Below are 12,315 nucleotides of genomic sequence, written 5' to 3' on the forward strand. Positions count from 1 at the left end.
GGGTTAAGGCGGGAGAGACGAGCGAGTTAGTTAGGCTGCTGCGCCTGTGATACAGCTGTTCTGTGTTCTGATTAAAAGTTGAGACAAAAAAAGTTAAGAGTGTCTTTTGTCTGTCGTTCTTCAAACATTACAGTAGATATATTTTGGTTTACAAACTGTATTGTTTCATCAGTTACATATTCACCATTATTGTGTTAAATGTTCACAGTTTAGCAGCTAAACTTTAGCTGTGGGCACGATTCGCTTGCATAAGTGTTTTTGTATTTGATGTCATTATTTTAAGAACGGATTGGATCACTATATTATTGTTTTATGTAAAGGTTCTTTGTCAATGGTAGCGCTCACGAACTTGCTCAAGGACTCCTCTGTGCCAATCACAACATGCTTGGCCAGCTGACCAATCAGAGCAGAGTAGGGAGGGGTTTGCTCCGAACTTGCTTGGAACGAATCGTTTCGAAATCATTGGCAAATGACTCTAATATTAAATGTATATTCTGAGAAAATTACAATGTTTTCTGACCTTAGATGCATTTAAACCTGTTGTAGGGGACTCCAACACAATATTAGGACACTTTAAAATACCATATGACCTGCTCTTTAAGGTTTTGCAGTGATTTGAAAAAGAATTGTGGGGCTTAAGAAATAGCACTAATATTCAAATACAAATTCTGTTTAACTCATTTGAACTACAAAAGTATTGAACAAAAATACCTGACAATCAATATAGGGTTGTATGGTACAAAAATAACATAGTATATAGGCTAACCAATCCCAATGCTCTAACTAGACAAATAAAAACCTGTTTCCTGGAGGAAAATTGAATGCAAACTGTACTCAACATTACATCCCATCGGATCCACCTGATATTAAAGGGGTCATATGATGCGATTTCAATTTTTCCTTTCTCTTTGGAGTGTTACAAGCTCTTGGTGCATAAAGAAGATCTGTAAAGTTGCAAAGACTAAAGTCTCAAATCCAAAGAGATATTCTTTATAAAAATGCCTAAAAGCATGAAACAACTACACTGAGGCATTGTTTGTTTTTGTTTTTTCCCAAATTAATTTTTGTGCCATTATTCCTACTTCCTGTTCCAGCAAACAAGCATTTTTAACAACAGAGTGAGAGATTAGAGAAGTCAGAGTGCTTGTCTGTTGGTCAGATAAAATCCTGGTGCCAATCAAGGTCATTAACTAAATTGTTTTTCTCAGCCCGAAGTACCGTGATGAGTAATGTGCTTCATTGTGCCAATGTGGCACAATTTTTTTTTAGACAAAACAACGGGAGAAAGAAGGGAAGAGAGAAGGTCAAACAGACTAAATACGTAGGTTATGTTCTGTCATTTGGGAACCAATGTATTTATGCATAGTACTACATAACAAAGTTAAAAGTTTCTCACAATTACTTCCTGAAGTGCAGCAAATTAAAACACCAAAGAGATATTTGTTTATATGTAAACAGAAAGGGCCTTTTAATTTGCAAATACCTGTTAAGATAGAAATATTGTTCTCATATAACCAAGAAGATACAACATGAGTCTGTCTCTCCTGAATAATAATGCCTCTATATATCTGTAGTTCAGAATCAGATTTCTTCAAAGCTGAAACCGTATTCTTGGTGGGCTCAGGGAAGTGAGTCACGGATAAAGAGGGAAGGGAGAGCCCTTCCTGTCATTTTGTTTTAAAGTAAGACAAAGAATGATGGGAACTTCCTCATGCTCTCTAGCAATGACTGGAATGCCATTTGGGTGACATCACAAGGAAGACCATGCTAAAATAACTTATTTACAAACTTTTCATGGGAAAATGTGGTGATATTTAGCATTATCATTTTAAAATGTCATATACTACAGTTAAAGTTTGGTTTGGGGTTCGTAGGACTTTTTCATGTTTCTCATAAAGTCTCTTATGCTCATCCAAGCTGCATTATAAATCATAATAAATGAATGAATGGTCTGTACTAATACATTTTTTATTAAACAATTCACAATAGGAAAAAAATATGGAATAAAATGCCACAGATGTTTCAGATGAAAGCTTTCTTTAATTGCATTCATTTCTGTAATTGCTTTAAATAGCATTTATTTGAGAAAAAAAACAGTAAAAAAAAAAAACTAATACTGCGTATTATTATTACAATTTAAAATGACTGTTTTATCATTTATTCCTGTGATGGCAAACCTGAATTTTCAGCAGCCATTACTCCAGTCTTCAGTGTCACATCATCCTTCAAAAATCAGCCTAATATGCTCATTTGGCGCTCAAGTAACATTTCTTATTATTTTTATCAGTTTTGTAAATACTCATATTGCTTAATTTATTTGTGGAAACGTGAAGCATTTTTGCAGGTTTTTCAGGATCTTTGATGAATAGAAATTTGATGAAAAGAAACACCATTTATAGAAAATAGTTTTTTTATAACAATGTAAATATCTTTACTGTCACTTTTAATTAATTTAATGTATCCTTGCTGAATAAAAGCAAAAATCTTACTGACCCCAAACTTTAGAACAGCAGTGTATTTTGAGCAGGAGTCACAAAGACTACTAAGACACAGAAGGGTGCATGAGACTCACTTGAGCCGCATCTCCTCAGTCTTGCGCAGCTCCATGTCCCGTTGCACCACCTGCATCACATGGTCAGCCTCCACATCCGTCAGACCAGAGAGATCCAGTTTACGCCCCATCCTTCACCTCTGCAGAGCTAATAAGATACCTGCCCTGTCCCGGCTGTTAGCTAAGGACAGTAAAAGAAGCAGAACAGAGTCATTTAATATATCAAAAGCTTGGCACCAGCTACACCGCTGGCTTCATAATGTGCTTGAAGTAACAGACAAAGTTACAGTTTCACTTTATGAGGTTATTTTTTTAAATTTCATACTCTAACCAGGATCTTTTAATGCTTTGGCAAACTCAGTTTTCGACTGTATAATGGAAGCTGGGAGGTAAATCTAATGACAAAACAATCTTGTAATTATAACATTATTTCATTATGAAATCAACAGTGTATTGCAAAAGTCCAAAGTAAATCCTCTTGCATAAGGCTGTTAAATCTGCCTTTAGCTGAAATAAGGGTCCTGAGATTCAAGACCACAACAATGTAATTTTTATCCACTGCTCTAGATGTTTGATAATTCTTACATGACATATAAAGAATACATGAAATTTTCTATGGTACCACATGCCTTGGGTTGTGACTTTGCCTTAAACACTTTTTTTGTCTGAAAGATAAGTCCCCAAATGTTGTTATTGTCACTAAAACAAAAAAATTAAATAAAAATCAAATTCACTAACTGAAATAAAGTTTAAATAAAATAATATATTGGATGAAAAACTTGCCATGTCAACCAACTGAAATAAAACAATTACTATACTGAAACTGAAATAAAAATAAAGCTAAATAGAAATAATAAAAACTAACAAAAATTACAAAATCAAATAAAAGTACTAAAACCTAAAACAAAATGAAATCTGAACATATAGGCTAAAAATAAAATAATGTATAAATAATGTCCCCAACAGTTTAAAAAACAAACCTAGGCTTTTGCAGGCACACTGTAAAACTAACAGATCTTTCTCAGCAACCCTCAAAACCATCTGCTGAGCAAACAGTGAAAGCAAACACAGAGCTTTTGCCCATGAGGTACGACTACAATTCATCTGTCAGAAGGTGGCAATGCATTAAAGCGACAGTTCTACTTGTCATCATTTACTCACCACAGCCTCAAGTCACCATTCACTTTCGATGCATCTCTTCCCATACAATGAAAGTGAATGGTGACTGAACCCGTCACGTCTCCACAAAGAAAGAAAGAAAGAAAGAAAGGCTACAGTATGTTCACACACAAGTTATTCATACTGAGTTTGGATAACAAACCTCTTTCATAAAAGAAGAAGCCGGTCTATTCTTACATGAGACAGCTCAACGTCATAATAAATATTTTATGCTCTGATTAATCATGCAATCACATTTATATAAAATTGGACTAAAATAATCAACAAATAAGCCATACTAGAGACATAAAATTGATACATTGAGAAGAACTCGTTTAGATGCGGCACTTACCTTCGCGTCTTCACCTCTTCACCTCAGTCGCTTACGTCAGCTCTTTTCGACCAGCGACTGCCAAGCTGTCAAGATTTGCAGACAAACTCATTATGAATGTCCGCAGACCGCTTCAAATCAATACGGTCGACTTTCCGTGTCTTTCGGGAATGTTCGAAGTTAACCTTTTGACAAGTTTGACAAAACAATCAAGAATCTCTGAAGAGAAACGCTCGGAACGGAACGCGTGGGTCCGTTTGTACCTGCTGTGGTCTCATGCCATTTACGACCACGAGACCAGAAATCTGCCAACCTCCGGTACAAGCAATGCTGCAACAGTGCTGCTAATCCACTTCTGGACGTGCTGAGCAATGATACCATACTGAGAATGAAGGGAATGTAAGATTTATACGTTGCTGCTGATTTAGCCACAGTTGCTTGTTAGCTGTAAAAAATAATAATAATAATAATAAAATAAAATAAAAAATTTATACAAAAAGTCACATTTATTAAAAGACAGACACTGATTTGGATTCATTCAAACACTTTAAAATTTTAATATACAGAATAATGATGACATAAAACAAGTAGGCCTATTTATTTACTTTTTGACTGACCTGGAGAGGATTTTCTTTTCCCCGAAAATGATATTAATGTTATTGCATTGGATAATTTTTGTGCTTTTTTGGGGATTTATCAAAAAAATAATGCTTTTTCCTCTCAAAAACTGAGGTGCTCTGATCAATAAGCCTATAACCAATCAGGAATACAAAACCTGTGCTAGAAAGAAAACATGTTGACAGGAAAGACTGAATCCAAGATTCGCTGATAATATAGCATAATGAGATATTTACAACCAATTTTTAAAAGGCTGGTCTAGTTAGGGAAAGGATTTTCACAGAACAAGAGTTCAATTATTTTGTCTGTTACATGCTGCCTTGCCATTTTGCATTCTTTGTTGCCTTCTTAGATCACCTTTTTTCTCAACATCTCAACATGTTGTTGTACAATAGGTAACAACCAACAAAAATGACCTATTAAGAGACCCACCCAGATAGTAAAACACAGATCAAAATTATTTAGCACCTCTAAAAATAATTTAGAAATTATTTAACATCTTCACAGTTAATCAAAGTGAAAACCAGTTTAAACCAGCCTCGTTTTTGGTCTTAGCTGGTTTGTGTTGACTGTGGTTTTGAGCACTTGTTTGCTGGTCAGACTGGGATACCAGCTAAAACCCGCAAACCATCTGGTTTCAGCAGGGACTTCTTATGATCCACACACACTTAAACACCATCTTTAACTTTGCAGTGTCACTATCTGTCCTCTGTCCATGTCACTGATCTGCAAATTCAGACTGTAAGGCAAGTGAATGTTCCAGCATTTTCAGACTTAAGCTTAGTCACATGTAGGTCCAGTCAGCTGGTTTGAAACAATGCCACAGAAAGGCCAAAGTACCCTGAATTTTTCTCCATCTCGCTCTTTCTTAGTCCTCAAAGAGAAACAGAAAGACATTCTTTTATTTCAAGATCGTTTTCAATTGTTTTCTCTCGATTCAGGAAAAAATAATTATGCAATGGCTATCATCTGTTTTCCTGCAAACAAAGTTATAGATCAATAGCAAAACCGAAAGCTGGATGACAAAACACAATAATAAGAGCCTTATGAGATACTGTACATTGGCCCCTCTCTTTGCCCCTCGGCTATACAAATCATTGATGATTAATCATCATGTGTCCCAGTATTAGACAGCAGCAGATCATTAAGCAGAGTTGTTGTTCAAGCTTGTAAGTGTGTTTCAAAATGTTTTTGTCAGGGAAAATGTGTTACTGCCCCCTTTTTAGACATCTGGTAGTGATTAAATGTGAGTATAAAGCAGAGATGAAGTGTGCTTGGACTACAGAAAGCAGCAGGATGAAGAATAGTGTGCAGCTAGGGCTGTTGTGTCTCAGCCTGCTCATCTCCAGTCTTCATGGAGAAGAAGAAGTCGAGACAGATTCAAGCATGCACATCCCAATTAAGTTTGATGAGCCAGATCTTCATCAGTTTGAGGTGAGGGATAAACTTTGCTGGTAGTACATTTACTGGTAAATCACACTGGGGCAAGAATGCTGTTTCAACAGGCATCTTTCTTTTGGCATGGATTTCCCTAAATATAATTCATATGTAGTTTTTGCAAAATGATAAATTGCTTTTATATGTTTGTTTTTATTTATGTTGTTATATGTTTGTGTGAGAGTTTTGCTTACTTTGAGTCATTTATCTTTTAACAATCCTTCTGCAAGATGTACAGAGTACGAAGACAGACGGTCTCCACAGAGAAGGAAAATACAGCAAAGACAGTAGCTGTTGTGCCACCAAGTGTAAGTACACATCTAATAAAGTAACCTTTGCGCAATCTCCTGAGATGATTTTTCCAGCTGCAGCTTTTTCAAAATGTAATAACCCTAAGTGGTTTGGATGATAATCAAGCCATAATTAAGCTCTCTCTTTGATAACTATTAAAATGGCAGTAGTACTGCATGTTACAAAATAACTACTTAAAGATTTCATCTGCCAAAAATATAATCTGCAGTTTGCAGCTGTATCTGTCCTCATAATTGTTTCACAATGCAGAGATGGTCATGTAAAATGTGTCACCAGAAATGTCATGTTTGCAATCTTTTTTATTGATCTGAAGGAGAACAGCAAGACTAAGAGAAAACGGCCACGTCCAGGAGGTCTTACTCCTTTAGGAGACAGTGGAGATCCAACGGTATTCACTGTCCTCTGTCAGTTCATTAAAAATAAATGGTGAAATAATACATAGGATATATATACTGTAAATAGAGAAAAATGTTGAGTACATGCTTCACCAGTTACATGATTTTATAATCTAAAAATATATTGACTTGCTTTACACTGAATTCATCATTTGGTTTTCTCGGTTCAACATCTATCGCTGCACCAAGAGCCAGGACAATAACAGGAATAACAAACAGAAAAAACGTCCCGGGAGTCAGAGCCTTTTAGCAATCAGCGGAGTTTTCCAGGTATTCACTATTCTCTGATCAGCCTGTCAGCATGTCATTTAAACACATTAATAGTTATTTTTATTTAAGAAATAGACTGACTTGCTTTATTGTGAACTCATCATTTGCCTCCCTCAATTAAAGCTGCCCCAACAGACTGCCAAAGCCAAGAGAGATGCCGGAGGAAAAAGGCCCTTGCCAGAAAGTTAAAGCATTGTACGTGTTCAAGGCTCCTTCTGAGGTAACATATTGCAGCGCATTTACTATTTACATAATATGAAGTGGGAAAAAATTGTACTAGGTGGCTTAACAGACATTGTTGTATGTTTTCTCCTTACAGGTTACCTGAATTAGGAAAAATAGGAATTGCAAATAAATACATCACCATGTTTCATAAAGAGTGTTTCGGGCTCAGGTTATGCATGTGATAATCATTTATATTTCTATAGCTTTTCTTTTCCAAGTATATTTTAAGTAATAAAATGAAATTTGAAATAAAAAGAATTTACCGAATTCTCCCCCTAGTGTAATTCTTATTAGCATCACTAGGGGGCAATATTTACACAAGCGATAGGCGCTCGAACCAGCTTGGCTTCTGTTAAAAAAAATTTTTGATATCTGTTTATCTTCATCTCTTAATTACAATAAAGCAGTTGTGTTTAAAATTCACTCTTTTATTGTGTGGAGCCAGTGCAAAACACTGTAGATTTCTATATGTAGGCTTTCTATAAAGTTTTGGCTGTACTGCGTTTTTTGTGAAGGAACTGACATGTTGATATTGTCAAGCATAAATAGTCTGTGTGTGTTGATAGATTCTGTAGGATACAAACTGCACAACCATTAGTCCTCTTTTGTATTTGAGGAGTTCTGCCAGTTTAATGTGCCAGAAATGTTGTTAGCCTGAAAAGGCATACAAAATAGTAGGCCTATGTTTTGTGCCAGGAATTAGTCAACACATTAGTGGTCCAAAGTAAATAGAAAAGCAACACCCATTCTTCCTTATCTGCATAATCCTTGATAATAGCATAAAATTTTTGCATGTTTCACTTTGTTGTTATTTAAGCATCTAAAATGTTCTGGAACATTTAGTTTGAGATCACACAAGGCCAGTTATTACCATTGCCTTCACACTGAGACCCAAAATGTAACCACAAGCAACCATGCAAAAACAACGATTTGCACTTACGTACAATGTAAGTAGTGCAGTTGTTAGACTACAAAGTGAACAGCACTTTTTTCTAAAATGTAAAATTTGCAGCTCAATTACCCAGACCATATACTAAGGCATAACATAACAACATAACATAAAACCAGTTTTAAATAAAATAAATTGTGTGCACAAATTATTTTAAATAAATAAATAAATACTCAAAGAAACCTTGCTTCAAATAAATAAGTTGTGGCTGTGCATTACATTTATGTCATGTGCTCTCTGATAATCTTTTTTTAAAAAGGCATGTTTGTAGACTCTTGCTGGAACCACACATGAGATCAGATACGTTCACAGTATGTTTAGGTGTGGGAGCAAAGCTCTACATGCATGAGTCACAGTAAACAGACTCTGTTCTCACAGGAAGAGCAGACAGAAACAATCTACTCTGCCTTCGCTTGGCTTCTGTTAAAAAAAAATGTTTGATATCTGTTTATCTTCATCTCTTAATTACAATAAAGCAGTTGTGTTTAAAAATCACTCTTTTATTGTGTGGAGCCAGTGCAAAACACTGTAGATTTCTATATGTAGGCTTTCTATAAAGTTTTGGCTGTACTGCGTTTTTTGTGAAGGAACTGACATGTTGATATTGTCAAGCATAAATAGTCTGTGTGTGTTGATAGATTCTGTAGGATACAAACTGCACAACCATTAGTCCTCTTTTGTATTTGAGGAGTTCTGCCAGTTTAATGTGCCAGAAATGTTGTTAGCCTGAAAAGGCATACAAAATAGTAGGCCTATGTTTTGTGCCAGGAATTAGTCAACACATTAGTGGTCCAAAGTAAATAGAAAAGCAACACCCATTCTTCCTTATCTGCATAATCCTTGATAATAGCATAAAATTTTTGCATGTTTCACTTTGTTGTTATTTAAGCATCTAAAATGTTCTGGAACATTTAGTTTGAGATCACACAAGGCCAGTTATTACCATTGCCTTCACACTGAGACCCAAAATGTAACCACAAGCAACCATGCAAAAACAACGATTTGCACTTACGTACAATGTAAGTAGTGCAGTTGTTAGACTACAAAGTGAACAGCACTTTTTTCTAAAATGTAAAATTTGCAGCTCAATTACCCAGACCATATACTAAGGCATAACATAACAACATAACATAAAACCAGTTTTAAATAAAATAAATTGTGTGCACAAATTATTTTAAATAAATAAATAAATACTCAAAGAAACCTTGCTTCAAATAAATAAGTTGTGGCTGTGCATTACATTTATGTCATGTGCTCTCTGATAATCTTTTTTTAAAAAGGCATGTTTGTAGACTCTTGCTGGAACCACACATGAGATCAGATACGTTCACAGTATGTTTAGGTGTGGGAGCAAAGCTCTGCATGCATGAGTCACAGTAAACAGACTCTGTTCTCACAGGAAGAGCAGACAGAAACAATCTACTCTGCCTTCAGGCAAAACCCCGAATCTTTCAAGGTAAGAAAAGCATGGCATTATCAGTTTTAGAAGATTATTTTCTTTTTAGTTAGACATTAATATGATCCAGATGTTAGCTGCCGAATTCGCACACTGTTTGGGAGATTAGTCTTGAACAGAAAATATGCAATTACATCTAATGCGAACATTAAGATAAACTACCATGAACTGTATTAAAATGTGCATGTCTGCTATTTGAAAATAATGATAGCAACGTTTGGTTTTTAACTTATCAAATTCATGTTAAATGTATATAGTGATTCAAATTACTGAAAATAACATGTTTGGGTTCAAGTATGACTGAAATAATACTCATTTAAAGTCTTTGAATAATTTATAGTATGATATCAAAGCTTTTTGATTTGTGAAAAAAAAAGTGACAATTTTTTTGCTGGAATGAGTGCTTAATAAGATTTGAAAGTATAAAAAATGCATTCATGCATTGACTATTTATTTATTTAAAAAACATTGCACTTCTCTGGAATAGGGAATGTTTAAAGAGAAACTTTAAAGTTTATGACTTGTTTAAGCAAATGTTGGATTACACAGGAAACCTGGAAAGGATTTACAATGTTTAACTGATATGCATCTCTACTTTCGGTTTATCTGTGATTTTAAGCATGCATAGAAAAAGGCATCTGATAAAAGCAGAGAGAGGGAATGTTCGGAATGAAAGTGCTGTTACACGCCTGTGGCAATAAAACATCCTGTCTGGTAGCTATATGCTTTCTCTCTGCTTTTGTTGAAGAAAAAAAGATCAACTCTTTATCTGTAAATCTGAGAATGCTTGATCATTTCCATGTCTTTTTGCATATAAAAATCTAAAAGCTTTCAAACAAACCATTGTTTTTATTTTCAGAGCTTTAGAAGAAGAATGGAGACCTCAGAGGAACACTATTATGACTACCCCGAGTATGAAAACAACAGCTCCAACTTCAGCTACGATGACTATCAGACCATCTGTGAGAAGGGCGACGTACGCTCCTTCGCGAGGATCTTCCTCCCAGCTGTTTTTGTGTTATCTCTAGTGATTGGTTTAGCAGGCAACGCTCTGGTTGTGGATGTGTATGCATACTGCAAGCAACTGAAAACGATGACTGACACGTTTATACTTCACCTGGCTGTGGCAGACCTTTTGCTGCTCCTAACGTTGCCCTTCTGGGCTGCCGATGCCGTCCACGGGTGGGAACTCGGGGTCACCATCTGTAAACTCGTATCTGCCCTGTACACCATCAACTTCACCTGTAGCATGATGCTGCTGGCCCACATCAGCATGGATCAGTACTTGGCTTTGACACCAGGAGCCAGAAACACAGGCATTACGCGTGCTTTTCAAAAGAAGCATTGTGTAAAACTCTGTTTGGTGGTCTGGACCGTTGCGTTTTTTCTTGGCGTCCCTGATTTGGTGTTTTCAACAGTCAGAGAGCTTCCTCATAAAAAAAGCTGCATCGCAATGTATCAATCGGACATGGCGCTCAGGGCTAAAGCTAGTTTGGAAGTGGTGGAGGTCGTAATAGGCTTCTTGCTACCTTTATTAGTGATGTTGTTCTGCTACACCTGTGTAGGCCGAGCCCTACTGAAGCTCCCTCAGGAGAGGAGATGGAGGAAGTGGAGGTCCCTCCGTGTGCTGCTGGTGATGGTGGGAGTCTTTGTGGTCACACAGCTGCCCTACAACGTGGTCAAGTTCTGCCGGGCCATGGACATCATGTACACATTTGTGACTCACTGTGGGGTTAGTAAAGAGCTGGACAGGGCTACTCGGGTCACTGAGAGTCTGGCACTGACACACTGCTGTCTGAATCCTGTTCTGTACACTTTCGTCGGTTCCTCCTTCAGACAGCATGTATTGAAGTGTGCCAAAGACTTTGGAGATAGGGGAAGGAGGTTGGCACGTACGAGAGAGCAACAAGAAGTGGATATCTCCTTGAATTCTCATTCACAGTCCCAAGAGACCAGCACTTTTTCTATTTGAGCAAACTGAAGAGTAGATGTTTACTAGCCTGTGGAGCTTTGCACAATCTGCCCCTTTGCAAAATATGTACACACAAAGTGATAGCGCAGGGATTTATTTCTTAGTCAAGACATAAGGCAGTATTTTTACCAGAAGAGTAAAATTCAAATTGAAGTAAAAGCTGAGATGCAAAATGTCGATAGTTGCGTTACAAAGTCCCTTTTCTATAGTCTTTGGTCAATATGAAACAAACGGAAAAAGAACAAGTCCGCGAAGTGATACGAGAGATATGTAAATAGCGCCGGACTACTAGCGGACTGATGGTGAGTTCAAGTCCTACTTTACGCATAACTTTGGTTGAAGCAAGATGGCAAGATGGCCATGGCTTTTTTTTTTTTTTGCTGCATTATTCAACAAGATTTTACCTGTACATCTACAAAATGATTAATAGAGAAGAGTTTCCACTCGTAGGCTAAATGACTTTTGTGGTGCGACGTCTGCATATTTAATACTAAAATAAATAAACAAAAAAACACCAAAAAAAAATATATATATATATATCAGTCATTAGTTATTTAACATTGTGTTTCTTTATATTATTTATGGTGTTATTTAATGATAATCAGCTGTTATACAGTATGGCTTGGAGTATACCAACCAAA

General features: G+C 36.3%; 3 protein-coding genes and 1 pseudogene across 3 annotated transcripts in view; 3 read left to right on the forward strand and 1 right to left on the reverse strand.

Annotated features, from left to right (window-relative positions):
- LOC107751557 (rab effector MyRIP-like) overlaps positions 1–4,274 on the reverse strand; it is a 30,629-nt pseudogene extending 26,355 nt beyond the window's left edge.
- Positions 3,634–7,710, forward strand: LOC107751572 (uncharacterized). The gene is made up of 8 exons (XM_016567314.1): positions 3,634–3,638; positions 4,266–4,439; positions 5,885–6,092; positions 6,326–6,403; positions 6,721–6,795; positions 6,992–7,072; positions 7,196–7,292; positions 7,392–7,710. The coding sequence occupies exons 1-7, from the start codon at positions 3,634–3,636 to the stop codon at positions 7,259–7,261; spliced, it is 687 nt and encodes a 228-aa protein (XP_016422800.1). The 3' UTR covers positions 7,262–7,292; positions 7,392–7,710.
- Positions 7,711–7,766: 56 nt separating this feature from the next.
- The window catches only part of LOC107751558 (atypical chemokine receptor 4-like), a 7,451-nt gene continuing 2,902 nt past the window's right edge, over positions 7,767–12,315 (forward strand). Inside the window, exon 1 of the mRNA XM_016567300.1 lies at positions 7,767–8,567. The gene's annotated coding sequence lies outside the window, so the exon portion shown is untranslated. The remainder of the gene's footprint in view (positions 8,568–12,315) is intronic.
- LOC107751559 (atypical chemokine receptor 4-like) lies at positions 8,664–11,740 on the forward strand. Its single transcript, XM_016567301.1, has 2 exons — positions 8,664–9,702; positions 10,562–11,740. The coding sequence occupies exons 1-2, from the start codon at positions 9,613–9,615 to the stop codon at positions 11,672–11,674; spliced, it is 1,203 nt and encodes a 400-aa protein (XP_016422787.1). The 5' UTR covers positions 8,664–9,612; the 3' UTR covers positions 11,675–11,740.

Source organism: Sinocyclocheilus rhinocerous, unplaced genomic scaffold (assembly GCF_001515625.1).
Source record: "Sinocyclocheilus rhinocerous isolate Xijiao unplaced genomic scaffold, SAMN03320098_v1.1 scaffold3000, whole genome shotgun sequence".
NCBI classification, from domain to species: Eukaryota; Metazoa; Chordata; class Actinopteri; order Cypriniformes; family Cyprinidae; genus Sinocyclocheilus; species Sinocyclocheilus rhinocerous.

Bases quoted from the DNA above. Each gene is read 5' to 3' on its own strand.
- LOC107751572 (XM_016567314.1), top strand. The intron at 6,404-6,720 runs GTAAGTACACAT...ATTGATCTGAAG, and splicing joins TAGCTGTTGTGCCACCAAGT to GAGAACAGCAAGACTAAGAG. The intron at 6,796-6,991 runs GTATTCACTGTC...CGCTGCACCAAG, and splicing joins GAGACAGTGGAGATCCAACG to AGCCAGGACAATAACAGGAA.
- LOC107751559 (XM_016567301.1), top strand. From the start codon at position 9,613: ATGAGTCACAGTAAACAGACTCTGTTCTCACAGGAAGAGCAGACAGAA. The intron at 9,703-10,561 runs GTAAGAAAAGCA...TTTTATTTTCAG, and splicing joins AAAACCCCGAATCTTTCAAG to AGCTTTAGAAGAAGAATGGA.